We start from the raw sequence: 27,504 nt of genomic DNA on the forward strand, positions 1-27,504 counted from the left end.
GTATTACCCCACTGACGAAAACCCATATACATATCCTGTCCGCCTTGCTTTCCGAGCATCCTTTTAAAACAAAACGAAAAGAAATGAAAAGAAAAGAAAAGAAAAGAAAAAAGGAGAGAAACAGAACCTGCCATGAACAGAAAGTAAGGACTTTGGAGAAGTATGAAAGAAAAGAAAATAAACACACATAAAAACTCCTCTTTATCTTTCCGAACCCGCTATGGTTTATCAAAGAAGCAAATTTTTTAACGACGGACTCGCACTCGCTCCAGATGCGGCCACAGGCGCCTGGTTCCCACTATTTGCACGACCAGAGCTTGGAGGTCGCTGCGGCGCGTTGGTCGAGGATGGCTCGGTTCCCCCAGGGTTGTGCTGCTCCGACGCTCCCGGTGTTCCCGGAGGCTGAGGGTCTACGCTGCGACGGGATACAGACGGGGACGGGAGGTTGGGCGCGATGGCTCTCTCAACGGGGTACATTCGAACGGGAGGAGCACCGGGTGCCAAGCCGCTCATCGAGGGTTGAGGTGAGTAATGAATTGCCGGTGGCGAGGTGGATGTGTATGGATGGCTACCCGCGGGCATCTGAGGCGGACCACTCGTGGATGGGCCTTGGACGGGTGTGTATGGGCTTTGATGTGTCGGGTATGTGTGTGGAGGTGGAGGTGGTACGGCACCGGAATAGTGCGACGGAGGCGGCGGAAGGGAAGGTGCATAGCCATTCATGTGCGAACCCTGCGGTGGGCCAGAATGGAAGTTTGGCGGCGGGAGGGGGATTCCATTCGGCCCTGGATGTCCTGGTGGCCCCGGGGGGATCCCATTTCGAAGAAGCGGAGTCGCATAGTCACCGGGTCGCTGCTCGAAATCGGGTCGCCACTCTTGCCCATGCGGATGGAGAGGAACAATCGGAGGTATATGGAGGTTGGGACTCTGTTGGACGGTTTGAGTGCGGGGAGATGCAAATGAATGATGGGAGTATTCGGGTCCTCGGTTGGCGGGCAAGCTTGAATCGCGCTTGGAAACAAACGGTGAAGGTCGAGGTTCAGGGGCTGCTGGAGACTCCGACTTCCTGTAGTGGCATTTATGACACTCATACAAGACCTTTTCTGCGGTCTTCACCATGGAGCTCCTGTGATCTCCTTCATCTGCTACACCGTCGTAGGAAGTTCCGTTCGGCGCTTGGCGACTAGCCATGCCAGGCAACTCTTGACTCACACAGCACCGCCACCATCTCGGGCTGATGGTTGTCTGACAGTGATGGCAGTTCTTCGCATCCGGAACACCATTCGTCGCTTCATTGCCGTTCTGTTCACTCGAGTGGTTGGCACCACGATCCATCTTCGGCGACGTTTCAACCAATGATCCAGCAGCGTTGGTGCTCTCCTTTCTCGCGTGACCAGAGCTGGCCCCGTTCGCAGCAGCAGCACGTCGAGCCGATGCCGTCTGCCCACTCATCGACGCTCCCACGGTTTGCTGGAAATGGGCCGCCTTCCGCACGGTACCGGTGAGGGTAAGATCGGCCTGCTTGCAAGTCTGGGCGTACAGCTGAAGGGCATTCATATCGTCAACCCCAGAAGGCTCGCTCATTTCATGCACGATGGACGGAATCACATGATGAGGGCACCAAATTGCCGCCGTAACCGCGCCGGACTCTTCTCCAAGTTTCATCGTGTTTACAGAGTCTCTTCTGCTGACCTTCACTGGAGTCACGTCGAACCCAAACCTGTACCCGGCTTGATGCGCACACCCAACATGGAAACGAGCATTGCAAGAAGATAGATGGCAGGTGACGCAGGCGCCGTTCTGCGTCTTGCAAATCTTGCAGGTCTCCTGGAATCGTTCCGGCAGAATCAACCCCATCCCCTCAGCAGGCTCGAACTCCTTTGCGTTTCCAAACTTGATCTCGGGATTCCAGACGGCACAGGTGACATGGACCCAGTTGTTTCCGGCTGTTCGCTTGAGCGCCTCCCGAGGGCCAGCGGGCTTTCCAGCAGCCTCTTGTCGTTGACGATAGAGCTTGATGGCTTCGGCGACCATCTCCTTTTCCAATCTCTCCTTCTCGCGCTCGCGGTCGGACTTCTTCTTGTGCGATATCTTGGGTGGCTCCATCAACTCATGCTCTGTCCAGGTAACCGGGCACAAAACACATTCGTATCTCGTTGATATAGCTGGATTGTGGTCGTTCGAGCAAGTATCGCAGAACCACTTGGCCGCGTTTCGGTTGGCGCTCACGCCATAACAACCGCGATGGACGGAGAGTCGGCAATCTCGACAAGATAGGTGCTGATCGCCACCGGGTTCCATCTTGTTGCAAATCGCGCAAGGAAGCATTTTCGGTTTGGGTGGCTCTGGTAGCAAGGGTGGTGGCTCTGTTGGTTTGTCGACTACTCTTCTCTTGGGAACCTGATCCACTGGAGACTCCTTGGCTGGAGTGGCAGAATCCTTGTCCGAGGTCTTCGTCTTCTTCTTGGGTGGCTCGGCTGCAGTATCCCTTGTCATATCAGATACCACATGAATGCCGAGGGACGCAGCGGTGGTAGCGGTGGTATTGTTGATCTTCATATCCCACTCGGTATACGTAAGAAGTTGACCCAACAGCTCTTCCTCGAATTTGCGCCGCCACGATTTCGTACCTCCCTGAGAGATCCTTTTCGCGACCTCATCGGGATTCTCCCACTGAAGAGCGTATTTTCTCCACAACAAAGCGCAGCGCTGACACAATGCGACCGTGTAAACCACTCCCTTGTCCTTTTTGGATGATGGCTCGGCGGTCGTGGTTGTGCCGGGGGGAACAAACGGCGCTCGACACCATCGTCTTGAAGTTTTCGTCGAACAGAACTTGCAGCTAAATCCTCGCTTTTTGCTCGCAGCTTTGTCTTGATCGAATGCGGAGTCGTCGTGGTCATCGGCAATATCGTCCACCAATTTTACCGTTGCGTTATCCGACTTCTTAAGCGCCTTCTTGCCTCTCCGACCCTCGAAATTGCCCCAGATTTGACGACCTTTTGGCGTCTTCTTCCACATGTAGTAATATCGCACAATCTGACTATGTGGTACAGTACCAACATGTTTGGTAACAAGGCGCAGCTCGGAACCGTACTTGGCAACACCACTTTCAAAAAGCTTCACCTCCTCCGGCTTAAGGTGCGGTTCCTTGAGGTCGGTGTACTTGTTTATCTTGCCCAACCTGGCCAGCGCCGCGTCCTTGTTGAAATTTTCTTCATATAGGAATTTCAGCGCCTTATCCAGAAAGTTCGTAGAATATTCTTCGATGCCCTTGAGGGGCGCGATCTTCTTGGCCTCGGCCATGTATTCGTCCATAAATTTCTCACGATCCTCAGGGCTCAAATGCGATCCAGGAGTATCATCCTCTCCACGCGCTGGAAGATCTGACACATCTGGCATCTTGAATTGTAACTCCGCCGTTCGGACCTGCTTACTACCAATAGTAATCGGCTCATCCTCGCCACGACGTATGTAGCCGGGTGGCTCGTCTAGGATCCACTTTGGCCGTTTCGCCCTTTCGGCTTTGTCGGCTTCGAATGCGGCAAGGGCTTCCTTCGACATCTTAGGGTCTTTCTTCGACTTGAGGTACTTCTTCTTCATCTCAGGGGCCTTCACGTATCTGATCGGACGGCCATACCACGGAATGACGTTAGCCTGGTGACGGGAGCCGATCCGTGAACTAGCTCGAGGGTATATTCTATCATCGTACTCCAACGCCTCCTCAACGCGGCAATGTATTCCTAGATATCTAAAAGGCCAAAGCTTCGCTTGCGCGGTCTGTTCAGGTGTAGCGGAGTGGGTGACACCTTCGTGTATAGAAGGACTACTGCTCTGTGTAATTTCCGCAGGAGGCAACGGTTCTTCTTCATCTTCTTCGTACGCGTCGGGCTCAGGCTCTTGCTGCAGTTCACCAATGATCGGCGTGTTTCTCGCTTCCATTTTCTTGTCTTGCGCACGGCTACAGGGAGCGCAAGCCCAGGCAAATCCTCGAGCGGGTTTCTTCTGTAAAACTGGGCGAACGCACCTCATGTGATAGGTACGGTGGCATACGGCGCAATCGACAGACTCAGAGCTACAGAGGCTGTTAGTTCTCGCTTTTGGAATATGGGCCGGAGAGGAGGATGGGGACGTTGCAGGGTAAAGGGGCATACTTGGCAGCATATTGAGTGCACCGTTTGCAAGTTTTAACATCAGCTGTGTACTCTTTTGATCGTCCCACTTCGATTAGAATAAATTTCCAGCGTTCGTCCAAGACCTTCTTCACATGTTGCGGGACATTGATAACCAGCCTGGTGGGTACCACTTCATAATAGCGTTGGATATAACGGTCGTACATCTTCTCAAACCAGAAGCAATTCCTGCCTCTTCTGAATTCTTCTAGGTTTTTGATCTCTGACGCATGTACGATCTGGCATTTTCCTCGAAGGGCGGTCAATGGACACGTATCGGAATGCATGGAAGCGAACACCAGGCGCGGGTCTGAGACTCTGCGCTGGATGTCGCGAGGTCGATAGTACCAGTTAACTCTGACCATCTCGATGGGGCCGGACGGATTATCTTTGTTGGGTAGGAACTCCATTATTCGGGCAAGGTAATACGGTTCGCCGGGAGGCTCGCAGATTAGGTAAACGTGATCTATAAGGTAGCGAAAAGAAAAAAAAAAAAGGTCAGATTACGATTCACAAGAAGAGAGGATGAAAATTCACACAAGGCAGACGGTAGAGCAGGTAGAGAGGTACCATTTGGAGCTAGAACAGTTCCGTCATCCGCCTTTAATTTTCCATTCTTCAAGCAGCCCTTGGAGTTGTTAAAGGTCATCATGTTCGTCGGCGCCGCCATTTCAGGCAATTTTGAGGCAGGGACAATGAATTTTCTACTCGTCGCACTTGTACTGGTGGGAGTAGACGAGCCTTGGACGGTGGTGTTGGATCCTGGCTGCTTTCGCTTCTTGGAGCCATTGGTCGCGTTTGGGTTCGCAGAAAACGTCGATGTGCCGGGGATAGCTTCTTTCGTCGTCGAGAGGTGGTTACCCGCGGCGTTCCTTGTGCCCCTGGTGCTCACTCCTCCGTTCTTCTCGATACTGGCGGCGGGGGAGGTCCTGGAGGTAGTGTGGCTGGCGGATGCAGCTTTCTTGGAGGTGGTGGGCTTGGAGTTGCTCACGGGCTCGAGATCGATGTCAAGGTCGCGGTCTTCAGCATAGTTTGGTCGTGGAACACCCACTCTGTTCCTTGACCGGGTACCATAAGGGGCCGGGGTAGGAGTTGAGCTCGAGAGGGTCTGCTTTGGCGTATCTGCGGCAGAGGAACATGAAGTTGACGCGGTCATTGGCTGGGACTGAGAGCCGTTGAGGGCAGCGAAGGCCTTATCGGCGGCGTTATCCATTTTTCCATTCTTGGACGAGGAGGACTGGGTGGGTAACGACGCGGCGGACTTTGCAGGCGATTCACTCTCGGTGGAGAGGGCGGCATCCTGAGCGGCTGCCATGTGTGGCGCAGACACAGGGCAACTTCAGGGATAACCTGACGACGGCAGTTTTCCACGGTTACACATCCACTGGGAGGGAGATATTAAAAGAAAAAAAAAAAAAAAAAAAAAAAAATAAAGGAAGAAACGCGAAGCTGCTGATAGGCCGTGGAGGAACGGTGTGTGGTGTGGTTGGCGCTGGGATGCTTGGTGTTTTCTGTAATACCGGAAACAGTTACAAAACCGCCGTGCTAAGTAAAGTAAGGCAGGGGAAATTTGGTGTGGTGAACGGGGCGGCGGCGGAGAGAGCCTGAGCAACGCCGCAAACCCAGACCACGCAGATCAGAGAGATGCACACAAGGAGAAGGGAAGTAGATCAGGATGCTTTCAGACAGAAGAGAACGCAGGGCGTGGAATTGGAGGAGCAGAGAGATGATCGGGAATTTAAGCGGAGCCGAGCCAACTCCGAAGTTCGTTGTGGCTCTGGCAGCTTGGGCGGCGGAATAAATAGGGAGATACAGCTGGGCGGTGATAACAAGGTTATACGGATCAAATAAGAGACGGATGTGGAGCGGGAGCCTGGGGCAGATTGGACATTTGAAGGTTGAAAGGAGAGGGAGAGAGGACGGAGCTGCGAGTGAAACTGGGCTGGGAGTTGTGATGGCGGAGGGGAAGGTGAAAGAAAGTGAAAATTATTGCATGACTAAGAGGGGAGACGTGTTGTCCAAGGCCTTTCCCGGATTAATACGTTGAGTGATGGAAAGCAAGAGAAGCTTGTGTTGTTGCTCCGTCGTCAGATGGGCAAAAGGAAGCTTTGAAGGGGGGGGAGGACGTGGAGCAGAAGAGCAGGATGTATGTACATACACAAAGGTTGAAGAGGGGGGAAGGGAAGAACACGAGAAGAAGGTGGATGACGGAAAGGTTGATGAGATAGCCACTTACCACACGGGATGGAGAAACGGATACTGAGAGGCTGGCGGGAGGAGGACGCGGCAGGACAAGGAATATAGCGAGGAGACGGGAGAGCTGAGGATGAGTATCACGGAAGAGGAAGAAAGAAGAGGGAAGGAAGAGGAAGAAGCAGAACGGGAAGAGGAAGAGGAAGAATAAGATGGGGCCGGACCAAGAGAAAGGAAGATGCAGTTAAACTCACTTCCTTGACATGATTATGTATGTAAGTTCGAAATATATTCAAAAGAGGGAAAGGGAAAAAAAAAAAAAAAAGAAAAATTAAAGCGCAGGCAGGTCGAGGAGAAGTACAAGCTACGGGCGAGCCAACTGGGCCCGGACTAACTCATTACTGACGACAAGAGAACCTCATCCGCTGCGGGCGAGCAGAAAAAGTCTGGGAACCTGATGGCGCTAACTAGTCCTGATCAGTGGGTCAGACATCTGGTGTCACCCAAAGCAAAACAGACAAGAGGGAGAACAAACGTTTCGCCCTCAGCGAAAGCTCTGGCCGGTTCGAGGTGTTCTTTTTTGAGTCCGGCTGTTCCTGGTGCGCTGTTTTGGTCGACTGCTCAGTTAAAACCACTGCTCCCATTTACGTCCGCTCGCCAGCCTACGCGATCGGAGCAGGGCTTCGCAGACGGAATGGTGTGTGGTTTGGCGATGGTCAACTAGGGGGACGTTAATGAAAGGTATCCATCCTCCTCCTTGGGCCCAAGGGAATGCAGGGGAGTGGACGATACCCTGGAGCTAATCAGCGTCTTCCCGGCACATCATATTTGTGACTTGGTGCCGGTGGTAGATAAAATTAACCGCCGCCCGTCGCGTGTGTGGTCTGGTTATGGGACGATGTATCCCGAGTTTTATCACAGTCTAACTACAGAGTACAAGAGTACGTTTATACATCATCATCATCATCATCATACTATTGTTACAGACAGCAGTGTGTAAACGGACGCTCGGACGTGGCATCCTGCGATGTGCCTGATTCGAATGAATGTAGCGTCCGGAGCGCTGGTCTCCGTATTCAGTCACAGAAGCAAATCAGACCGTGCGTGCTGAGAATCTGGTTTGAATGAAGTCGTCTGGGCGTGAGAGCGATGGAATGGTTACAAAACCACTTCCCCCCTTCCGGTAACTGAGAAGGGGGGGAAAGAGAGAGAGAGAGAGAGAGAGAGAGAGAGGAGAAGAAACCAAGACTATCTTTGCTACTAATACGATTCCATCTGCATTCAGGTCAAGCAGACAATGGTGCATAGAGTCAAGGGGAGAGGCATCGTGGTAGAGGGGCAGACGTCGCTGTCCCCTTCGCGCCGTCTTCCTCGCTTCCCAGGCGATTCTTGGCTCGAGCAAACTTCACCGCGAGAGAAAAAGTCACAGGTCACTCGCGAGAACTCCGTACCCGCCTGTGTAGTAATTCCCGGGTTCCCCAGCCAAAGCGGGTACATGTCCATACATGCCTCCAGGTTCACGACGGACGGTCCGACCAGGGTGGTGGCCGACTCTTCGACCAGCAAAAGTTAGTTGATTCTTCTCTCGCTGGCCTTCTCTTAGTTACAGTACCTCGACAGGATGTTGGCTAGTCACGATCAGCCACGCGCGCCAAGCTTACCGACCAATAATGCCAAAACCTAATCACATCCTCAACTCGTCCTTCGACCGTCGGGTTCTGCCCGCCAATCCCCTCGACCACGGGGGGGAAAAAAAAATAAAAAATGAAAATGAAAATAAAATAAGAAGAGGAGCGGAGTACGGGAGTAGTGGTATAAGTGAGCATGGTGCACTCCGTCTTCGCCTTTTCCTTGTCACCACGAAATCATCGTCTCGAGAAGATGGCCTACTCTCTCTTGTAAGGCCTATCCACCCGTCTCGATAACCTCTTCATCTCTTTCTCCGCACAAGCCCATTCGAAGCCCATTTAGGCAGACTAGCTTCCGTCACATGAAGGGGACGGTTATTATGGGTTTTCTGCCCCGTCTCAAAAGCTGTATGTAAGTAATGAAAAAAAGCATATCATTTCCCAGGGAACACGCGACCACTATTGGACCGCTTCCGCAACGGACGTTGAGCCAAGTCACAGCGGGCTCCGGGTACTTTGTATGGCGCATGCGCATTCTGCGTTCCTTGTGGAACTTGCAGTTGCCACACCAGCGTCAGTCCCAACCTGCAAGTGACTTTTTCTTTTTTTTCCAAAACCTCTTTAATCCCACCCCCCACAGCTTTTCTGCGGGCTTTTCCCTGATGAATAATATCGGCGTCCTCATTGATCTGAGAGGCGACACCCTTCACGTAACAACCTGGTTAGCCGTCGGATCTCACCCACTTCAAAAGCAACCGAACGATATCCTTCTGCCTCTCTTGCCAATTCACAATGGGTTGATTGCTTGTCCCTTCATTTCCCCACCAATTTCTACGCCTTCCATTCCTCTCCCTCCCCCTCCCCCCCTTTTCTCTTGAAGAAAGCTGTCCTCCGCGTGTGACATACATACTACAGACCCCAGCAGGCAAAATTCACCTTTTCGACGTCTTCCCGCATGGTCAATCCGTCGGGTATCGAATCACCCAGACATAAAGGGAGCCTTCTCAGATGCCATCATCAACTCCGTGGACACCGACAATGTCTATTTGTACGGAGTACCGTACACACGTAATCACCTCGTTATATACGGAGTAGTGCCTAATTAGTTACATACATACGGAGTACTCCATACATACATGTATACGTGCACACATCGTTTGCTTCCAACTGGTGAGGTAGTCAATTCGACGTCGTGTTGTGGTGCTTGCGACCTAGGCAGCGCCGTTTTCGCGACATTTTGGAAGGAGATTTATGACACACCCCAGTCACAGATCGTGCGTGCCTTGTTCTGAGGTTCCCAACACTCTGCTCTCCACCCCTCCCCCCAAAGCTGTCGATCCGTTGTACCGTCGTCACCCAAGGCACAGGCAGTGCGTGGGCCCTCTCGGCCCGCCGATCAACCCTTTGGACACAGAAGTCATTTGATCTCCAGCACCGATTGGAATATTTTGTCCCAGATCTCGTTATGAAAATTGAGTCGTAAACTCGTAGGCAGGTTTTATAAGAAAGCTACGAGGGTTTTCGTAAGTCAATTTTGAAATACGGAGTCCGAGACCCATCCGTCGTATGTCCGGCTGACCTAGACAAAGTCAGCTTGCTGCTGCAAGTTTTTTTTTCGCTTTTTTCGCCTTTTTTTTCCCTCCCAATACGAACAAGACTTTTTTTTTTTTTTTTTTTTTTTTTTTTTTTCCATTTCGAAGTTGTTGGAATAACCATTGCAAAGGGGGATATCTCCTGGGCTGAAGAATAAGTGAAGGTAATGCCAAGTGAATTCAATTTCATTGAAAGTGATTCGACAGCAATATGTTGGTGTAGTCTCTCCTCCCTCCCTCCCCGCGACGCCCTCCCTCGACCAGCCTACGGCTTCACAGGATCCCGAGCGCTGTCATCGTTGAACTTCTCGCAGCGCGCATCAGAGTGGAGCCCATAAGCCTTTTTTTTCCCGCCAACCGCGGCTTTTCATTGGCCAGCGGGTCTGGCCGCAGTGGGCGTGCTTACGTTAACTAGCCTGCTTACGTCAGAGTATCCGCCAAGCCCTGCCCCCTTTTGGACGTCCAGCCCTTTTTTCACGAGCTGCAACCAGCCTTCGATCCTGGCGGCGCTGCGGAATAACGCCAACGGGGGCTGCGATCAGTCTCCCGGCAGGATCACTCCGCAGGCTTCCATTCTACATAGCAATATACGGGCCATTGATGCGGAGAATCACTGATGGCTGGCCGATGGAGCTGTCGATTATGATGTATGCTTGCCCCTGACCTGACCTGACCTGACCCCTCGAGCGGGGATGACAGCCCACATTCTGTGCTCGGGCTTTTGGCACGGTATCAGAGATGGCTCTTCGGACCACTTGGCTTATTTTAAATATCAGAGCTACTCCATACATGGCTATAACGAATAACAGGCACGTCAACAAACAAGCTAGGTCATAACAACCCTAAGAAAAATACCCCTTGACCTCCTGAAGATTTGCTGCCAGCTCCCCGGCATTTGCTGCCACAGAGTGAACGAAAAAATCAGGCCGTATGAGAACATACTTGGCCGACTTAGCATAGCGATCCTGCACTGCTGTCTCACGGTATCCCTTGATGGGAGTGATGCCTTCCTCCAACAACTCCTGTGTCCGGCACGGATAGTACGTCTGTTGTTCTGCCCCGAGTTTGCTCAATGAGTTCCCAGCCTGGACATTCAGACAGAAGAACGTCACGTCCTTGGAAGTGAGGATCTCCTCTGGTAGATCCGCTGCTCTGATGGCCTCTTCGATCTCCTTAGGGTTCGCATCTGTCGAACTTCTGACGATGACCAGGAGGCCAAAGTGCGGTAGGCTACGGAGGAACACACCGTCAGACAGCGCTGGCTTTTCGCCCTGTCTGCGCACCCAGATCTGTGCGACTTTCCGTCCACCGCCTGCCTTCTCCAGGAAGAAACCGTCAGGGCACGTTTTGGAGCTGTAAACGAGCTTGTCTCGGAATGCACGGCGCGTTCTGAGCCGCGCGATGCCGGGGAACCACCACAGGAAACGCATCCACATTCGATAAACCAGTCCGCCGAGCAGAGACCGCTGGTTCACAATGCTGCCGTTCAGTTTGGTTGCTAGCGTCGCTGCGTTCCACGCGTGACGGCGCTCCTGGCTCCATCCCGTCAGGATTCTTTCTCGGATCTGAACTGAGACCCCTAGGTTAGTCATCAGGGCCAGTCTCCAGCTGAGTGCTTGTGCGTCACGAATGCCTGCCGCGATGCCCTGGCCGCCAAAAGGTGGGAAGACGTGGGCGGCATCGCCGACTAGCATCGTCTTGCGGCAGTACCATCGATTAACTACTTTTGTTGCAAACCTAGTCCTACCTGTCAGAGTAGGAGTATAGCACTAATATTTAAATTTTTACTTACGTGAATGGTCTGCACCGTACGATCTTGATGCAGTCTCTTGGGAACTCGACGAGAGTTTTCCGCAGCTTCCACGAAAACTTTGACCCGGGAATGATCATCCAAGATCCGAATTGCTTCCAGAAATCCCCTTCAACATCTTTAAGGGTGTCTTCTGGCTCGACCGAAAATTCGTGCCTTCCGAGGGGGCGGATTAGTATTGAGGGTTTAGAATAAAAGGAAGGAGATTCCGAAGTCTTACCTCCAGAATCCTGAGTTTGGTGGCCCAAATCTCCCGCTGACGGCAGGTCTTTTCGAACTGTTACAAAAACTGATATCTGTCAGCCGAGCATGCAGTAGTTCCTCTGCGAAATGTTTTATCTTACTGGAATCCGCTTGGCCAAAAGGCATCATGTACCTGCTGTGGGGTGTACCCCAGCTGCCAAAGCGGAAACTGCGGATGCGATTTCGGCGTCGGTGTCGTGATGTGCAGATTGGCAGCAACCCACGTTCCAACATAAGTATAGAAGCCATCCTCTTGCCTGATACCTTCTGGTTCCAGGAACTTCTTCCGTACAACACCACGCTTCCCGTCCGCACCGACAAGCCATGATGTACGGATATATCGCTTCGTCCCGTCTTGCGTAACGTACTCAAGAATTGTGTGGTCACCATTCTCCTCTCGGGCTATGGCCTCGCATCCCGTTCGGATCTCGCAGGTAGGGAATTGTGTGATAAGGTTTCGGATCTCTCGCTCATAGTTCGGCTGAAACTGAGTGAGGTTATTTGAAACTGCTTGTTCGGCCCAGTCGACAGTAATGTCGAATGTCATAAACGTTGGCTGCCTAAAGTTTCCTCGGTGAAAATTAAGCACACCAATATCTTTGTCACACGATTTGCACGTCAGCCACGATCACAAAGCTAAAAAAAGTTTGCAAGAGCAGCGATGTCTCGAGTATGTTTATTCTCGCATGCTCACCTTTTCCAATTCTCTTCGTCAATCCCTCTCCAATACCAATTTGATACGAAATGCGAACTGCATCGCCATTGACCACGATACCACGAGGATCTTCGCAGACCTCGACCTCTTTCTCCAGGATAACCACCTTATATGAGTAAGTGCTGGATTAGCATTCAACGTCTTAATCAAATCTAGTATATATATTTTTTTTGCGAATATTCGAATACCTTGATGTTCATGCGGCCAAGCAAGGCCCCGAGGGCTAGACCGCTTGGTCCTGCGCCTACAATGAGGACCGTTGTTTCTTCTATGTCGATGCTCATATTGTTAAACTTCCTATTCGCATACAAACAGTACCATTCGACAGACAGAGGATGCTTATATGAAAACAATCGTGGACCGACTCCAGAATTGGGAGCCAGCTACTAGAAGGCTGCCTCCCCCCCGCGTACCTATCATGGCAAAATAAGAAAGGAGACCCAGTCTCCAACCATATTGAAAGACTCGGCATGTTATGTCCGCTATCTCATTACACGAGCTTTCATAGGAGGCCTTTGAATACGGGTCTGTCCCCATAGCATGCACGCTATCAAAATACCAAGCCACTGAGTAAATGTCCGAGATCCACTAAAATAATGTGCTATCACTGTCCCAAATGCGGAAAGCCACGAAGCTCGGCTGCTAACTTCCCGCGCCAAGACACTCGGATGCAAGGCTCCGCGAAAGACCATAGACGACAAAACCCCATGATGCGAGGGATCATATCTACTTCCTGGTCCAATATGGAGATGGGGATCCTTACAAAGCGGAAAAATGGGAAAGAGGAAGCCAGATTGAGAATTAGTGCATATTATTGCGGACAGAAGGACAGTGGGCCTCACAATTACGCAACGCCGGCCTCTGGTCTTACAGGTCCCCAAATGTACATCGATGCAGCCCCTTCGCTCTTCTCCCGCCCCGTCTTATTATCCACATTCACAAGATCACCGTCAGCATAATGCTCAATCGCAAAACCACTCGGATCCTTCCAATAATCAAAAATCTGAGAACCCAAAATGTGTCGCCCAACACCCCAAATCGGTGTCCACTTCTTGCTCAACAGGTACTCATGGCCTAGCAACTGCGTATCAAAGTCTTCCACTTCAAACGAGCAGTGGTGCATCCTATGCTTGCCTTGGAATTCCGGTGGCGCGCGGGAGAGGAAGAGAGTGTGGTGGTCCGTGTACTCCTTGCCACGGTCCAGGTGCATGAACGTCAAGGCGTCGATTTCCTGGCCGTTGACCTCCTCCCAGAGAACGTCCGAGGGGACAAAGTTGAAATTTTGAGTGTAGAATGCGACATCTTCGTCGAACATGGAAGTTATATAGCCGACATGCCCGAGTTTATGGATCATGGCAGGACCAAGTTTGAAGCGTTGGAATTCGCCTAGAAATGGACAATCAGCCGAACAGACCCCTCAATTCAAATAGTGCCGTGGCAGTTGCTGACCCTTTCTGAACTTCTGCAGCGCGGTATTATAAGCGCCTTTGTGCACCTCCGTCGCGGTCGCTGCCTGCTTCGGCGCCGGACGCTCCTCCACTCCCCAAAGCACATGAATCTTCGTCTCTGATGGCGACTGGATCGTGACGATCTCTCCACCGCCAGGGCCGGTGTAAGGGGCGATAGGAGTTGCCCCCTCTAATTTCGATGCCTTGATAAGGTCCTCCTTCGTCTCCGCGATGAACGCAGCACCGTCAAAGTGCCGTTCTCCATCGTGGCTTTTGTTCGCGACGTACGCGCACATATCTCTGCCGTAGCCACGGTAGTAGACAGTATCTCTGTCGCGCGAAGCCTCGACGAATCCGAAATCCTTTGCGAAAGCTTCGAATTTGTCGATGTCAGGGTGCAAGTGGTAAACATGACTGAGGCGGTTGAGCTGTATCTTCTCTGGGTTGTTTACCACAGGGAGTGGGATGCGCCCAGGGGTTATTTTCGACATCGTTGCTCTTTTGTTCCTTTGACGAGTTGGTGAGATGTCACTGGGAGTGAAAAGGGGTAGGGCGAGAGATATCGACTGAGTGACGAGTATATCAATCTCAGAGCTGAATGTTCTCAGCCCCTCCTTCAGCTTGCTATGCTAGTCCGTGTTACCCGTTCCATATGCGGGGATTGGTGGATTGTTACAGCGTTGGGGTAACTGTGTGGGGGCCGGGACGCATCGGAATCATGGTGCCGAGATTCTCAATGGTTCATCGATTGAAGAGGCATATCTGGATTGAGATGTGCTTGCCCCGCAGGGTATATTTCGTCGTTATTAAGTTGGAGATATATGTAATTAGGCATGTTCGTTTCTTTTCTTTCGCATGCGACTTTCTTTTGCTACGTTAGCTAAACAGCGTGAAGCAGCTCAGTTGACTAAGAACGCGCAGAATATACACTCCAAGATGGTTCAATGGGACAGTCTGATTCGCTTTCGAGCGACTAATGGCAACGAATATTGGGCGTCAATTGCTCTAGAAGACACACCAGCGGCTGGTCTAACAGTGCAGGGGTTTTCGAGCATAGAAGCATTGGAATCTGACGGCCAGAGTACAAATGTCACAGTGGAAAAGGTAGGTGATCCGTATGCAGGACGCGCTTCAACAACGAAGAGCAGGACTAACGGATGAGTAGCTCCTCGCCCCTGTCCCTGTTACGGGAATCAACATCATCTGTGTCGGCTTGAATTATAGAAATCACGCCAATGAGGCATCGGTACGCTCGTCAGATGGGTGTTCCAAACAAAGTATGTGTGTGGGCTGACAAGATGACTTCTTTTGTATTTTGTCGCAGCTTCCCATCCCAACATGTCCACCAATGTGGTACAAAGCTCCTCCCGCCCTCGCAGACCCGGATAGCGAGATTCCAGTTCCACCCCAAGCCCAAAAGTCATTTCCAGACTTCGAGGTACGTATCCGTGCGCCAGCGCCTGTCTACTCCTTGTGCACCCTATTAACTCTTGCTCAAAACAGGGCGAGCTTACCATCGTCCTTCGCAACACTATCAAATCCATCTCCGCCTCCGAGGCAACATCCCACATACTAGGCTACACCATCGGCAACGATCTCACTGCCCGTTTCTTCCAGCGTGCTTGCGGCGGACAGTACACGCACGCCAAGGGCTTCGACAACTTCGCCCCTCTCGGTCCGCGCCTGGTGCACCCATCAGTCTTTTCGCCCTCAGATGCCAGCCGGCGGATCACGACGCGAGTAAACGGGCGCGTGGTTCAAGATAGCCCGTTTGATTTCATCTTCCCTGTGGATGAGCTGGTGAGCTTTTTGTCCGAAGGCACCACGATTCCTGCGGGTACTGCAATCATGACGGGGACACCGGCTGGTGTAGGTTGGTTCCAAGATCCAAAGTGTCCGCTACAGCACGGGGATGCGGTGGAGGTCGAGGTGCAGCCGATTGGGGTGCTGAGGAATACGATTGCTTTTTGAGATCCTGTAGGAATATTGGTATAGCCAATAATGAGAGTACAAAATATAGATCACAAATAAAAGACGCTCTGCGCGTTTTTGTAATCCGTCCTCGGTACCACACGATGTTGGTTTCGCGATGAAGCTCAGTCTTGCGGGGTTCTTGGCAGTGGAGCGCAGGGCTCGACGTCCGCTCCGGGTGTAATTTGTGATGATCACCGTTTCACGCCTGGTTTCTCCATCAGTACCTTCTTCTCCCGTTCTACGAAGGCTACCCACGCTTTGATGACGGGGGACTATGCCGAAACATATGAAGTGCAACATTCGAGAACTTTACCCGCTTTTGACCATTGACACACTGTCCTCCTAATAATTGTTTCTATTTCTATACCAGGTGAGTCTCTCAGATATGAGCATGAGATTTCTCATCCTCTTAAGTCGCTGTTGGTATCATTCCAACACTCTATCCGCCAATGCCTAACTATCTTTGCCACAAGTGAGTGTGAGAGCGGCCTTGCGGAATGCAGCGTTGGAGATAGGTAGCTTGCAAGATCCGTGCAGAAGTATAACTGCTCAATCTCCTTATTATCGCTACCGTACTTGGCCTCAAAGAAGCCGATTAGCTTTATCGGAGGGTTAGCTACAGGGTCCTGATTTGCCCGTAGTCTCTTTACCCATTCACTCGGAGGGAGCTGTTCAAACTCCAGCCCTGCCGCATGGAGGGCAGGAAGGAGATCGCGGCTCCAGTCGACAGTTGTGGGATGGATTATGTGAAGCAGCGCACCCGGATCCATATCTACGTCTCTGTCCTGCGGGAAAGTCAAGTCTAGAATGGCACTGGCCGCGGTATCAACCGGTAGCCAGCTCAGTTGCTCGTTAAGTTCGGGCAGAGCGCCGATTGTGATGGCGCTTCGTATAATTAGAGGAATCGCCTCTTGGGGGTTCCAGATACCATGCTCGGTGTCCCCTATGATCTGTCCTAGGCGGAAAACTCTGCAAACCATACCGAGCTTTGCCGCCCGAGCACAGATAAGCTCTGCTACGAGCTTTGATTGTCCGTACCCAGAAAATTGGGCATTGTGGAATATACTGTCACAAGTTGTATCTGGGATCTTTTCCGGGATCCTTGCCGGTCCAGGGGTGTTTATGACGGCCGCGATCGAGGACGCAAAATAAAACCTTGCTGGCTTCAAGGAGTGCGTCGACAGGCAAAACTTGATGAGGTTGTGGGTGCCTTTTTCAGAATCAGTTTGATTCTTACCCATATGAGAAGACATCGGGGCTTACCGCGTATCTGACTTTCGAGACTTGACAGACCAAGATTAAAATTTACAGCCCAGGCAAGGTGGATAACTGTGTCCACTTCCCGTAACATACACTGATACGTCTGCTCGTTCAGTCCAAGGTTCTCTTCGCTAAAACTCGATCCTTGAGCAGAAATCTTCCTCAGTTCAAAAGGTGAAATAGAATCGCATAGCTTCCGCTGCTGCAATGAGCTGACCACCCGTGAATGAGCTTGATCGATCGATGATGCTCGAACAAGGCAATGAACCCGAATTATATCTGCACGTTTGATCAATTGCGAGACGACATGAGCTCCTAGTGATCCAGTTGCACCAGTGACTATGATAACACGGCCATCTAACGTCCTTTCGGCGGGTGTCTCGACAGACACATGTGACGCGAAGCTACTATACGTCTCAACCAATCTTTTCATATTTTCAGCGTCCTGTCGTCTCTCTTTCTCGTTAGAATTATTATTCGAGCCCGTTGATGACAAATATTTTGCTAATGCACCGATACTGGGATGTTCAAACACCACGTTCTGCCCTATAAGACGGCCACGTGTAGCAATCTTGACAATCTGCGCCCTCGCACGCAGAGCTTGTAAGGAATCAACGCCCAGCGCGAAAAGATCTGTGTCGTTTTGAAGCTGGCCGACCTCCTGGTCACTAAGGCCAAGTACTTCAATGAAGGTCTTGCGCAGAAACTCCTCGAGTTCTGAGAGGGCCATTTCTCGGGCCTCCTTGGAGGAATCCGCAGCAGCAGCATCGTAGGTTTGCTCTATGATGTCTGCGAATCGAGCATAGAATGCCGCTCTGATCACAGTCCCCTTGTCTGTTTTGGGATATTCCGTGCCAAAAGGGAGCACACGAATCATATCTCTGTCGATGCGGGCATACGCAGGGAGGAGGGTGTTGGCCTTTGCTACATCTTTTTCAATTATATCCAGGAAGGCTTCTGTTTCAAGTTCACGAGCATTCTCAGACGCGATGACGAGCATACCGAGCATCGGCTTTCCCGAGCCGAACACCACCGCGTCGACAACATATGGGTTCATTCGGACCAATTGTTCCATCTGGAGTGGTATTGCCTTTTCGCCATTTAGCAACACAAGGGTGTCGTCCAACCTTCCTACGAGTTTCCAACGGTCCGGCTTCGTCGGGTGTTTTATAAACAAGTCTTTGGTGGCATATGAACCATCAGACCGGTTTTGAGCTACCTTGGCAGGCCATCCGGGCAGTACGACAAGCTCATATAGTCTACTGGAATCTTGCTCCTCAAAGTGAAGGAAAGGTGCAGCTCTGGAAGATATGCGCATGTAATTCCAATCCTTATCGTCAGGTGGGCGTACAGATGTCATCAATTGGCCGCATTCTGTACTAAATCGGGACCTCTGCGTTAGCAACGGAAAATTAAAGAGGGTTTGGAATGATCAGGAGAGAAGTACCATCCATAATGGCAAGCTAGCCTAACTCCCCTACGGACCAATTCGTCCCCGAGAGCTTCTGGACATGATGAGCCACCAAAAGTGACCAGCTTTATTCGACTCAACAATTCTGTGCCTTGTGGAGTTTCTGCAATCAATTTCAAGGCATAAGGTACCCCAGAAAACATCTCAAATTGATAACTTTCAAATGTCTCTACAAGTCGCGCTCCGGTCAATGGTAAGGAGGCGCTGTATAAGAATACTTCTTTTCTGGAAGTGAACCCTCGAATGACGCTGCTGATACCATGGGCATGGAAGAGCGGCAAAGTTATGAAGGCGGTCATTCCAAAATTATCGGCAGCGTTGCGAAGTATAGCCGAATGTTTTTGCGGCACAGGCTTAGGAGGACCTGTGGAGCCGCTCGAGTGAATGATCCAGCACGCATTGTTCGTTTCAACATTGAGGTCAAGCTCCTGGTCTATTGGGTTATTTCGACTAGGTGTAAGGTATATATTCCAGTCGGCAATGATGTGTGTCTGCAGGCCCGACACTCGCTCCCTAAGATTCGAGATCCGTTCGTGGAAGATTTTATCCAATATCACATCTGAACAACTGGTCTCGTTGAGTAGACCGACAAAGTCCGCATCTGCGAGCCTTGTAGAAAGAAAAAGAACGGTGAATCCCAGCTTGCACAACGCCAACGTTGAGATCAGATAGTCGACTGTTGACGGAGCGAGAAGCGCCACTACCCTTATCCGATCTGAAGAATTTCTCCTGGGGTGAATAAACTCGGCATAGTGCTCTGCGACTTGGGAAGAATAGCCATTTAGATCTTGTGCCGTGTAGTGCACAAAGTCATTAGTGTTCTTGTCGCTAGGGTAGGCGATGAGGGGGAGGTCTGGCTCGTTGACCGCGAGTTGCTCTATGAGCTCGTACACTGTGCGAGGCATCATGTCTGTGATAGAAGCTTCATCCATGTTTTCTTCTTAGATTGACTTGGAGAAGTGCTGTAAAACACAGTCAGGCTCAACTGGCGGGCTGGCGTGTTCAGCTAAAGGAATCGTGGGTGCAAGCATCTTTCCACTTCAAAGGACAGATCTATGCATGCCGTAAGGATGATCCGGGGAAGTATAAACCCCGCATGTGTGTACGAAATGCCATTCCAATTTTTGGCATCCAAAAACATTGGAGCTTTGGCAGTGAATCCAGCATTGCGGGCCATGAGGCTCGGAACCATAATCCCGAAAGGGGTCAAATGGGATCAGGTCCAGAAGAAGCTTGAGCTTGCTTCTCGAAATGGCATCGTTCACTCTCAGTCGGCGAAAAACTAATTAATTCTCGCAATTAAGATCCATTAACTGACTAACTACGAACATCACCTCCACAGGCCTAACTTCGTGAAGATGATGACGATTTTCTCGGCTGTATATGTCCGCCACACTGCTCCACCGTGCTCATATGCTTCGATACGGCTTTCTATCTTATATTGATTTGTAGTCGTCACATTCACCGGCCAGCATTACCAACTGTGTTCCATTCATCCATCACTTGTACCCGAAATAATCACCATGGGGTCAATCGCCCTTCCTGAGCAATATGTCGTCAGCGACCAATACATCCACCAACCGCGTCGGATTCGAATCATCGTTGTTGGTGCTGGAATATCGGGAATAGCCTTCGCTTACAAGGCCAAGGAGCTGGAAAACGTTGAATATCAGATCTACGAGAAGAACGGAGACGTTGGAGGTACTTGGCTGGAGTCCCGATACCCTGGATGTTCATGCGATATCCCGGCGCATTCCTACACCTATCCCTGGATCGGAAATCCGGACTGGTCTGGGGTGTGAGTACATATACACCGTATAAGTTTTATGGTATAAGCTCATTCTGTTTGACAGATATGCCGGTGCGGAGGAAATCTGGAAATTTTACCGGGACAGAGCCGAAGAGTATGGAGTATACGAGAAGACGAAATTCAATCATAGGGTTGCTGGTTTGACATGGAACGAGAACGATGGGAAATGGATGGTGAAAATTGAAGATCTAAAGAGTGGACAGGTGATAGAAGACTCAGCGGAGGTTGTCATCAATTGCGCTGGAGTGCTGAAGTGAGGGTAATTGAACTTCGGAATGTGAAATCCAGCTGACTTGGAGAATAGCAAGTGGAAGTGGCCCGATATTCCTGGCCTTCACTCATTCGAAGGAAAGCTCGTGCATACAGCCTGCTATCCTCAAGACCTTGATTTGAGGGGAAAGACAGTCGCCGTTATCGGCGCAGGTTCATCAGGAATCCAGGTGGTCCCTACAATTCAACCCAGTGAGCTTTCCCATTCTTACTCGTGGACAAATTGGTACTAAGTATAAAAAATAATAGTTGTCAAGTCTCTTATCAGCTTCAATAGGTCTCCCACTTGGATTGCACCTCAGTTTGCTGGTCACCTGGCATCAGCCGGACGAGCAACGAAATACACAGAAGAAGAAAAAGAGAAATTCCGTAACGATCGTGAGTACCTACGGAAGTACCGACAGGAAATTGACCATGCAATCAATTCCAGATTCCCGAACTTCTACAAAGGCTCGCAAGAGCAGAAGATTTCACGAGAGATTGTCGAGAAGGGAATGCGGGAAAGACTTTCGAAGATGGATCCAGAGCTTCGCGAGAAGCTGATTCCAGACTTTGATGTGGGATGTAGACGGTAAGTAATCGGTTCTATATGCGTAATGTCTTGGATTATGCTAATTTGCATTCATAGTGTCACTCCTGGCGATGGCTACCTGGAAGCACTGCAAGAACCTAATGTCGAGGTTGTCAGAACTTCAATCCAGGAGATCAACAATGAAGGCGTAGTCACAGCTGATGGGAAGACCTACCCAGCTGATGTTATCATTGCAGCCACGGGCTACGATACGTCCTATGTTCCTCCGTTCCCACTCATCGGAAGGAACGGCGTGGATCTTGGAAAAAGGTGGGCAAAGACGGGCGCAGAGGCCTATTTTACTTGTGCTGTACCAGACATGCCGAACTACTTCAGTAAGTAACTCTTTCTCCTCATAAAACCGACACGTATTCTCATCCGATGTTCCTGTAGTGGTTGTTGGGCCAAACACGCCAATATCGAACGGTTCGCTTATGCCTGCTATTGAAAATCAACTGGAATTTGCGTTAAGCTTCGCAAATAAGATCCAAAGAGAAGGAGTGAAGTCAGTAGTGGTTAGCCAACAGGCGACGACGGAGTTCAACGATCACAAGGATGCGGTCATGGAACTGTTGACTTTTTCCGGGAACTGCAATAGTTGGTAAGTTTGCATTCTAATCCTGACATGTGCAACTGTCTGACCGTCTCCCAGGTACAAAGGAGGAACATCAAATGGCAGGATCGTTGGCCCGTGGGCTGGTTCGCTTAATCATTTCTTAGAGAGCATAAGGGATCCTCGCCTGCAGGACTTTGAGTTTACATATGAGAGCGCGAACAGGTTTGCCTATCTCGGTCGTGGGCTTTCGCTTAAAGATATCAAGAAAGAGGACCTCGCCTGGTACATTAGATAGGAGACAGGGCTTGCTTAGAAGATTGCTTTAGCTGCACATTTATTCTTGTATATAATAATGATCTTGATGCATGTCAATTTCCTTGAACATCATAAAGAAGCATCCCTGCATGGGTTTTCCCCTTGCCAATAACCTTTTTCTGGACAAAACAAGGATATGCTTAATAGTGGCTAGTTACTTAACTGGTTAGTCCTCAGAACGCAGAGCAGAACCAAATAACAACTCTTCGTCCTTTGAACAAGTACACATACAGTTGCTAAAAGGAGTCACTATGTACTGGTGTTGTCCATGCGGTAACCTGTTCCTTAGTTTTTGAAGCCCTAAACACTACATGAGCACAAAAAGGGGGGTTTTTAAGTTTCCATCCTTTTGAGACAAGTAGAGAATGCATAGTTGGGGCCCAACTTTGCGATGTCTCTAAGTTGACAAAATGTATCCTGTAACTACTCAGTGCACCATGCATACTCTTATTTCCTGAAGAATCTAATCAAACCCGGAAAAGCACGAGTGGGTGCAAAAATGGGCCTCCTAATCGCGATTGACGTCGTTGGTTGGCTAGCTACGGAGTAGTTACATCGGCTGATTGTATCCGATGGGAACAACCCGGCTCGAACATCACAGACACTTTGCTGCTGCTCCAGCTTCGGGAACGACGACTGATCACAGTTTACAATGATGAATTGCGGGGTTAATTACTTCGGAAAGCTATTTTCCGGGCGATTTTTGATTGCTAAAACGAGCATGCGGGGATATATACTGTGGATGGCCTGCATGACGTTGCACCAGAGGCGTTGTTATCAACTTGTCGCCGAAACTACCTTGATATCTAACATCCACAGCATCCAGCTAAGTTAACAATGGCACACATTTTCGAACTTGCCGAAACGCTCTCCCTCTCCCCCAACTACTCCAATGGCATGAAATCAAGCTCCCAGCTCAAGTTCCCCGCCACTGAAGTATTCCACGGTTTCAACAGGCCTTCGCGCATTGAAGGTGATGTCCAGAATCTCGAAGTAACGGGCCAAATCCCAACAGACATAGATGGAACATTCTTCCGCGTCCAACCAGACCACCGTTTCCCTCCGGTCTACGATTCAGACATCCATTTCAACGGCGACGGCAATGTCACAGCTATCCGCATTGCGAATGGGAGCGCCCACTTCAAGCAGCGATATGTCCACACGGACCGGTATGATGCGGAGAGTAAAGCCGGAAAAGCGCTTTTTGGCAAGTATCGCAATCCGTACACGGACAATGAGGCGGTCAAAGGCGTAATTCGCACCGCGGCGAACACAAATATCTTTTTCTGGAGAGGAATGTTGCTTGCGACAAAGGAAGATGGACCACCGTATGCGATGGATCCAGACACTCTAGAGACGATTGGACGGTATGATTTTGAGGGTCAGATACTAAGTCCGACATTCACGGCACACCCGAAATTTGACCCGAGGACAGGGGAAATGGTGTGTTACGGATATGAAGTAAGGCGGTCTTTTCGATAGCTTCTCCCAGGAATGCTAATAGATCGTGTAGGCTGGTGGTGACGGCAATGATGGCTCTTCCGACATAGTGGTATACTCCATCAATGCCGAAGGAGTCAAGACAGAGGAATGCTGGTATAAGGCACCGTTCTGTGGCATAATTCATGATTGTGGGATAAGTGATAACTGGGTTGTTCTTCCAATGACACCGCTTAAATGCGACCCGGAGCGTCTAAAGAAAGGAGAGAACCACTGGGCCTGGGATCCAAACGAAGACCAGTGGTATGGGCTTGTGCCACGCCGAGGGGGAAAGCCAGAAGACATTAGATGGTACCGTTCAAAGAATGGTAAGATAATTCCCTGCTCTCTTTAACGGTCATTGTTGACTAACAGCTTCCAGCTTTCCAAGGCCACACCGTAAGCTGCTACGAAACTCCCGGTGGTAAAGTCGTATTTGACCTTACTATCGCCGACGGCAACGTGTTCTTCTTCTGGCCTCCGATCGACACCCCTGCAGGCACGGTCGCGAAAAGGAACAAGCTGCAAAACAAGACAACCCGTTGGATATTCGATCCCAACACGCCCACCAACTCCTGGGTGGATCCTGCGGAAGAATTTGATACATACTCCGGCGAATTTTCACGCATCGATGACCGCTTCACAACAATGAAATACAATCATTACTGGCAGGCAGTCATTGACGGGACTAAGCCCTACGATTTCGCGAAATGTGGGAGTCCGGCCGGTGGGCTATTCAATAGTCTAGGCCACTTCACATGGGACAGCTCGGCTCGCGAGACGTTTTGGGCAGGACCATGCGCAACATTCCAGGAGCCGGCTTTCATCCCACGGGCGGGGAGCACGCAGGAAGGGGATGGGTATATTATCGCTCTGCTGAACCATCTTGATGTGCTGCGCAATGATGTGTGTATATTCGATGCGCAAAACATTTCACAGGGCCCAGTTGCAGTCATCCATTTACCGTTCAAGCTCAGGTTAGGTCTTCATGGGAACTTTGTGGAGCAGGGTGAGATTGAGGCGTGGAAGCAGAAGAGAGAGCGGGAGTTGGGACCAGTGAAGGCTGCAAGTGCGCCGCTGCCGTGGCAGCAGAAGGCGACATCTGCGGGTGAAGTGTAAACGGTACTAGCGAGCAAACAGTCTAAGTGATATATCTTAAATAGCCTTCCAAATTCAATCGAGTAATATGGCTTCACCCTACGCTGGACTGTGTCAGCACTCGCAATATTAAGACAAGCAGAAAGATAACTGGATAGCATGGTGGTGTGGGATATTGTGGAAGGGGTAGTAGAGTATAATTTCAGAGGATTTAAATTTCTCGCTGCTCTATATCAAATACGAGGTGTGATGCGGACAGTGTAGCGTCCGCAAAGATATCCATCAACCCCGAGCGAGTATCCAGGTCCAGCGTCTCGAACACGTCGAATTGCGAAGCGTCAAAATTACTGGGAATGTCAGTCCAAATATATCGCAAAGTAATACGAGGAGAGACTTACAAATCAGCAGTCCCATCAACATAACTTGGCCCTGATTCTGGAGGAAATATGACCCTGCCTTCGATTCCATCCGGATACTTCTGTTGCTGGTGTTGATTCGTTTGAATTTGCAAGTGTACCAGTGGCTCCAAAGCACCGCTCTCGTGAATTCTCGCTTCCAATTCTGGGGAGACCTTCTCGCACCATCCAATTCTCTCCATGCTGGTTACAGTCTCGAGGCAAAACCTGAGCATGTCCTGGTGCTCCGGCCTGCCCAACTTCTGGACGGCCAAGATCAGAATCCACATAACCTCCCCAATACAATGGCAGTCAAACAAAATCCGACTTGACAACCTCCGGTCGTCTACCATGCGTTTTAGTATCTGCACAGAGAGCTCTGCTGCTTCGATGCACTTCCCGCTGAGTTCCTCGTAGCATGCTCTTTTGGCAGGGACCACGATCGTGGACGGGCGAGAGACAGTAAAGAGGAGAAAAGGGCGTGTGACAGATATGACAGAGCTCCAATACCGCAAGTGCAGGACCAACACCGGTCGGCGATGCTGAGGCGGATGGGAGGAGTCCCAGTGGAGGTATGGAGGCGCGTTGTCCAGCCAGGATTTCAGATCATTCAAGCTCTCTGTGACTCGACTTATTGGCAATCGGCCACCAACTTGTGCAGGTTCGATAAAGCAGGTATAGCTAATCCTCTTCCTAAGCCGAACAAGGGAGGATGATAGTGCTTGGTACCCCAGTGGCATGTTCGGCCCTGGGTCCATGATCTAGATGCGCCGACCAATGTTAGAAAAGCATTAGCTGCATAGACTTCGACAAAAGTCACGTACCTGCTCAGATGCCGGCGGCGTTTTCACAAATCCGGCATCCTCGCCAATAGCACATGGGTAACCGAAGCGGATAGCCATCTCATGGTCAAGCGTATATATCGTCCACCATAGACGTCTGCCTCTTTCTCGTTCAACTGAGTCTCTTGTTCGGGGCGAAATGTCTCTGTGTAGGCCAAGTGAGAATCCAATCCTCACCGCCGTTCCGAGGTGTAGATAAGCCCCAACGCTATAACACATTGCATGCATGGCCAGACTCTGTGATTATTAGTGTTATAGACACAAGTGTGAGAGAGTGCATAACGTACCAGCAACCCAAAAGCTTTCACACTTTCAATATCTGCCTCATCCGCAGCTCCAGCCGAGAGTTCTTTTGCCAAAGTCAAGTAATCTGGCGCCTGTTTACCAGCATGTTCCACAGCACTTCCCGAGTGTATTATTTGATTACTCGGAACCATACTTCCTATCGCAAAAATTGAATATAGCGAACAAAGCCAAGATGAGCTCGCTCTCGTCCCCCGATCTTCGAGGGTTTGGTCAAGGAGGCTGTAAAACTGCTCAGGGGAGTAAAACCAGTATAAACAATGTACCTCTTCAAAGAAATATCCCACATAGCGCATACACAGCTGGCGAGGAGGCAAGTATATCTCCCCTCGCCGTGTACTCATGGGGCTCTCCGGGGTCGTTGGCGGGAGCAAGCCTGTTTTCAACGGTGGAATGACTTTTGGGTCTGAATCGATAAAGGTCTGCTGTGCTACACGCGCAGCATGATTCCAGCGGATCGACGAATCTGCGCCGACATAGCGGTATTTTCCCAACGAGTCCAGAAGCATGCAACCTCGCTCTTCTTGCAGGACGGGATGCTCGTCCGGTTCCATGACTTCCTCTGGCAGTCCATCTGTGTCGTCCATTCTTTTGTTAGCATGGCCATTTTGTGGCTGCTGCTGATCCTGCTGCTGTTGTAGCCTTGGACTCGTGGGGCGAGCATTGCCGTTGCCGATTCCATTGGCATCACTTAGTTTAGCAAGAATGCTTTGGATGCCCTCAACCGTAAGCTCCGGCAGCTCTTCTTCAGACACGAAGCGACGGAGCAGCGTGATGGAAGACTCATAGACCTCCTCCGACACGCGGTAAAATGGACGCTTTCTGTTTTTGAGATTGACTTCACATGGTACACCGAGCTGTGCGCAATACTGGCATGTACCATTCTCTTGAAAATTCGAGCGTCGGTCAGCATTGTTACAGGCTCAATTGCTAAGACTAAGCCTACCAACGCCGACACACTAGATCTCACCGATCAGTTTATCATATCCGCTGAGAGGCAGGGATCGCCAACCACTTTACCTTCGTCTTCCTCGCCTTACAAGTCTCGCAGCTTTGACGCGCCCTTTTCCGCGGCTGCTGCTCCGCGGCGTTCTTCTCGCGCGGGCGTTTCTGTGCCGTCGGTGTTCCGGCCGAATCCATGTCGGTGTGGTGTGATCAGGGTGTTGGGTGCTGCACCCAACGATCCGGGGCGGAACATTGTCTCCTTTCTTATTCAACTGCGCATGCGGGGGCGGAGATGATAGCCCGAGGCTATGTACTGGTTATGGTCCTCCAGACAAAGTTGGCGCCAGTAACCAGCCGACTGGCTCTCACTTCGCTCAACTAGCAAATTAGCGAGGAACTAGCTTATTAGCGTCG

General features: G+C 50.6%; 10 protein-coding genes across 10 annotated transcripts; 4 read left to right on the plus strand and 6 right to left on the minus strand.

The window, feature by feature from the left end:
• Positions 1–228: 228 nt before the first annotated feature.
• CIMG_11414 (PHD finger and BAH domain-containing protein) lies at positions 229–5,525 on the minus strand (the record flags this gene model as incomplete). Its single annotated transcript, XM_012358447.1, has 3 exons — positions 4,743–5,525; positions 4,155–4,638; positions 229–4,075 (listed from the first exon to the last, which is right to left on the minus strand). Exons 1-3 carry the CDS (start codon positions 5,485–5,487, stop codon positions 229–231), a joined length of 5,076 nt encoding a protein of 1,691 aa, XP_012213870.1. The 5' UTR covers positions 5,488–5,525.
• Positions 5,526–6,628: 1,103 nt separating this feature from the next.
• On the plus strand, positions 6,629–7,365 carry CIMG_13394 (uncharacterized protein; the record flags this gene model as incomplete). Its single annotated transcript, XM_001245413.2, has 3 exons — positions 6,629–6,640; positions 6,855–7,062; positions 7,298–7,365. The coding sequence occupies 3 exons, from the start codon at positions 6,629–6,631 to the stop codon at positions 7,363–7,365; spliced, it is 288 nt and encodes a 95-aa protein (XP_001245414.2).
• Positions 7,366–7,595: 230 nt separating this feature from the next.
• Positions 7,596–8,950, minus strand: CIMG_13395 (uncharacterized protein; the record flags this gene model as incomplete). Its single annotated transcript, XM_004446046.1, has 4 exons — positions 7,596–7,953; positions 8,027–8,399; positions 8,625–8,711; positions 8,911–8,950. The coding sequence occupies 3 exons, from the start codon at positions 8,948–8,950 to the stop codon at positions 8,296–8,298; spliced, it is 231 nt and encodes a 76-aa protein (XP_004446103.1). The 3' UTR covers positions 7,596–7,953; positions 8,027–8,295.
• Positions 8,951–10,324: 1,374 nt separating this feature from the next.
• On the minus strand, positions 10,325–12,637 carry CIMG_11416 (uncharacterized protein; the record flags this gene model as incomplete). Its single annotated transcript, XM_012358448.1, has 6 exons — positions 10,325–11,322; positions 11,378–11,551; positions 11,616–11,672; positions 11,740–12,235; positions 12,333–12,459; positions 12,542–12,637. The coding sequence occupies 6 exons, from the start codon at positions 12,635–12,637 to the stop codon at positions 10,428–10,430; spliced, it is 1,845 nt and encodes a 614-aa protein (XP_012213871.1). The 3' UTR covers positions 10,325–10,427.
• Positions 12,638–12,903: 266 nt separating this feature from the next.
• Positions 12,904–14,713, minus strand: CIMG_11417 (oxidoreductase). Its single transcript, XM_012358449.1, has 2 exons — positions 13,803–14,713; positions 12,904–13,739 (listed from the first exon to the last, which is right to left on the minus strand). Exons 1-2 carry the CDS (start codon positions 14,290–14,292, stop codon positions 13,198–13,200), a joined length of 1,032 nt encoding a protein of 343 aa, XP_012213872.1. The 5' UTR covers positions 14,293–14,713; the 3' UTR covers positions 12,904–13,197.
• A 24-nt stretch (positions 14,714–14,737) lies between these two features.
• On the plus strand, positions 14,738–15,772 carry CIMG_04857 (fumarylacetoacetate hydrolase; the record flags this gene model as incomplete). Its single annotated transcript, XM_001245415.2, has 4 exons — positions 14,738–14,905; positions 14,967–15,047; positions 15,126–15,239; positions 15,305–15,772. The coding sequence occupies 4 exons, from the start codon at positions 14,738–14,740 to the stop codon at positions 15,770–15,772; spliced, it is 831 nt and encodes a 276-aa protein (XP_001245416.2).
• A 404-nt stretch (positions 15,773–16,176) lies between these two features.
• Positions 16,177–19,438, minus strand: CIMG_04858 (thioester reductase domain-containing protein; the record flags this gene model as incomplete). The annotated part of the gene is made up of 3 exons (XM_001245416.2): positions 16,177–16,985; positions 17,039–18,414; positions 18,483–19,438. The coding sequence occupies 3 exons, from the start codon at positions 19,436–19,438 to the stop codon at positions 16,177–16,179; spliced, it is 3,141 nt and encodes a 1,046-aa protein (XP_001245417.2).
• A 591-nt stretch (positions 19,439–20,029) lies between these two features.
• Positions 20,030–22,008, plus strand: CIMG_04859 (flavin-binding monooxygenase; the record flags this gene model as incomplete). The annotated part of the gene is made up of 7 exons (XM_001245417.2): positions 20,030–20,304; positions 20,360–20,569; positions 20,621–20,778; positions 20,836–21,157; positions 21,215–21,492; positions 21,551–21,758; positions 21,810–22,008. 7 exons carry the CDS (start codon positions 20,030–20,032, stop codon positions 22,006–22,008), a joined length of 1,650 nt encoding a protein of 549 aa, XP_001245418.2.
• Positions 22,009–22,702: 694 nt separating this feature from the next.
• Positions 22,703–24,638, plus strand: CIMG_04860 (lignostilbene dioxygenase). Its single transcript, XM_001245418.2, has 3 exons — positions 22,703–23,489; positions 23,542–23,836; positions 23,890–24,638. Exons 1-3 carry the CDS (start codon positions 22,866–22,868, stop codon positions 24,624–24,626), a joined length of 1,656 nt encoding a protein of 551 aa, XP_001245419.1. The 5' UTR covers positions 22,703–22,865; the 3' UTR covers positions 24,627–24,638.
• CIMG_04861 (uncharacterized protein) lies at positions 24,598–27,285 on the minus strand (the record flags this gene model as incomplete). The annotated part of the gene is made up of 5 exons (XM_001245419.2): positions 24,598–24,952; positions 25,004–25,761; positions 25,825–26,079; positions 26,130–27,014; positions 27,166–27,285. 5 exons carry the CDS (start codon positions 27,283–27,285, stop codon positions 24,817–24,819), a joined length of 2,154 nt encoding a protein of 717 aa, XP_001245420.2. The 3' UTR covers positions 24,598–24,816.
• Between the last annotated feature and the right edge of the window lie 219 nt (positions 27,286–27,504).

This window comes from Coccidioides immitis (genome assembly GCF_000149335.2).
Source record: "Coccidioides immitis RS genomic scaffold supercont3.4, whole genome shotgun sequence".
Taxonomy (NCBI): Eukaryota; Fungi; Ascomycota; class Eurotiomycetes; order Onygenales; family Onygenaceae; genus Coccidioides; species Coccidioides immitis.

What these genes read in the sequence shown, in the direction of transcription:
- CIMG_11417 (XM_012358449.1), bottom strand. Translation starts at nt 14,292, where the DNA reads ATGTCGAAAATAACCCCTGGGCGCATCCCACTCCCTGTGGTAAACAAC. An exon ending in GCTGCAGAAGTTCAGAAAGG is followed by an intron (nt 13,740 to 13,802) that starts GTCAGCAACTGC and finishes GTCCATTTCTAG; the next exon opens with GCGAATTCCAACGCTTCAAA.
- CIMG_04860 (XM_001245418.2), top strand. Translation starts at nt 22,866, where the DNA reads ATGGCACACATTTTCGAACTTGCCGAAACGCTCTCCCTCTCCCCCAAC. An exon ending in TGGTGTGTTACGGATATGAA is followed by an intron (nt 23,490 to 23,541) that starts GTAAGGCGGTCT and finishes TAGATCGTGTAG; the next exon opens with GCTGGTGGTGACGGCAATGA. An exon ending in ATGGTACCGTTCAAAGAATG is followed by an intron (nt 23,837 to 23,889) that starts GTAAGATAATTC and finishes AACAGCTTCCAG; the next exon opens with CTTTCCAAGGCCACACCGTA.